Below are 1,329 nucleotides of genomic sequence, written 5' to 3'. Positions count from 1 at the left end.
TGTTCATCAGTTTTAGTTTTAGGATTTACTTTCTCTTGTATCCGGTATTAGTTTTTCTTTTTCTTTTTTGTGGTTCCTTTATTTTCCGAGGATTCTTATTATATTGACTGTTGAGGGACAGAGTTGTTTCATTGGCTGTTCATCAGTTTTAGTTTTAGGGTTTACTTTCTCTTGTAATCCGGTATTAGTTTTTCTTTTTCTTTTTTGTGGTTCCTTTATTCTCCGAGGATTCTTATTATATTGACTGTTGAGGGACAGAATTGTGGTAAATAAGTGTGCTTAGCCGTTTCCATCATATGTTTTGTATTCATTTTTTGTACAATTTTATGCAGTTTTAACTGTATATGAAAGAGAAAAATAACTTTGATGAACTACTTGTGTTTGATTCAGGGTATCAGATACTCAGACCCATCAAATTGCTGCTAGAAAGGAGAGACAGATGGAGACGTTAAGGGCTGCTCTTGGGATTGTAAAAGTTGATCAAACTTCTTTACTCCAGGAAGAAAGGAAACTGGTCACTTCGTTGGAATCTGATGCTGCACTAAGTGAAGGGGAGATACCAAAAGAAGACTTGATAGAGAAACATGAACCTAGCAAACATGAGAAAGATGTTCCTAAGAAAGCTGATAAAAAGCTGGGAAAAGATACCAGTAGCAGAAGGTATGATAATGAGAAGTCAAGACACCGTGGAAAGGAAGATAATCGAAAGAGAGGGTATACGGATGGTTCTTCTGATACTGATGATAACTCAAAGCATGGAAAAGGTCTGAGGAAGAAACATCAAGAAAGTAGGCAGGACAGTGATTCTGAGACTGTTTATGATAAGCGCAAAGAAAAGATGTCAAACGTTAAGAAAAGTTCCCGGCATGATAGTGATGATTCTAGTTCTGAAAGCGATGATGTTGGCGAAAGAACTAGCAAAACGAAAACAGAAGAGAAGAAATTTGCTAAAACTCATCAAAGTCGTGATTTGAATGAGGATGCAAAGAGACACAAAAATCAAGTTGCAAAGCACAGCAGGAGACATGACTCAGAGGATGAATGTGATTCTGATAAGGGACGGAAACATGGTAGTGAAACATTGAGGAAAAGTCAGAGAAGCAGAAGACATGATTCTGACGATGAAAGCTCTGATTCTGATAGAGGGAGGAAGAATGCTAAAGATCAGGTGAAGAAGCATAAGACCACAAAAAGAGAAGATACACCAACTGATATCAGCGAGAGCAGTGACAGTGGCAGCAGGAGCACAGATGCCTCTAGCAGAAGGAACAGTGATAGTGACTCAGGCAGCAGTAGTGATGATGATCGCGCTGGAAAATCTGGTATGAA

At 38.4% G+C, this 1,329-nt stretch overlaps 1 protein-coding gene across 1 annotated transcript; it reads left to right on the top strand.

Annotated features, from left to right (window-relative positions):
- Positions 1–311: 311 nt before the first annotated feature.
- On the top strand, positions 312–1,324 carry LOC113343590 (suppressor protein SRP40-like; the record flags this gene model as incomplete). The annotated part of the gene is made up of 1 exon (XM_026587728.1): positions 312–1,324. A coding segment is annotated over exon 1 (885 nt), but the record flags the coding sequence as incomplete, so codon positions are not given.
- Positions 1,325–1,329: the final 5 nt, after the last annotated feature.

Source organism: Papaver somniferum, unplaced genomic scaffold (assembly GCF_003573695.1).
Source record: "Papaver somniferum cultivar HN1 unplaced genomic scaffold, ASM357369v1 unplaced-scaffold_6208, whole genome shotgun sequence".
Lineage (NCBI taxonomy): Eukaryota > Viridiplantae > Streptophyta > Magnoliopsida > Ranunculales > Papaveraceae > Papaver > Papaver somniferum.
Note: the sequence above shows the minus strand (reverse complement) of the source record. Positions and strands in the feature narration are given on the sequence as shown.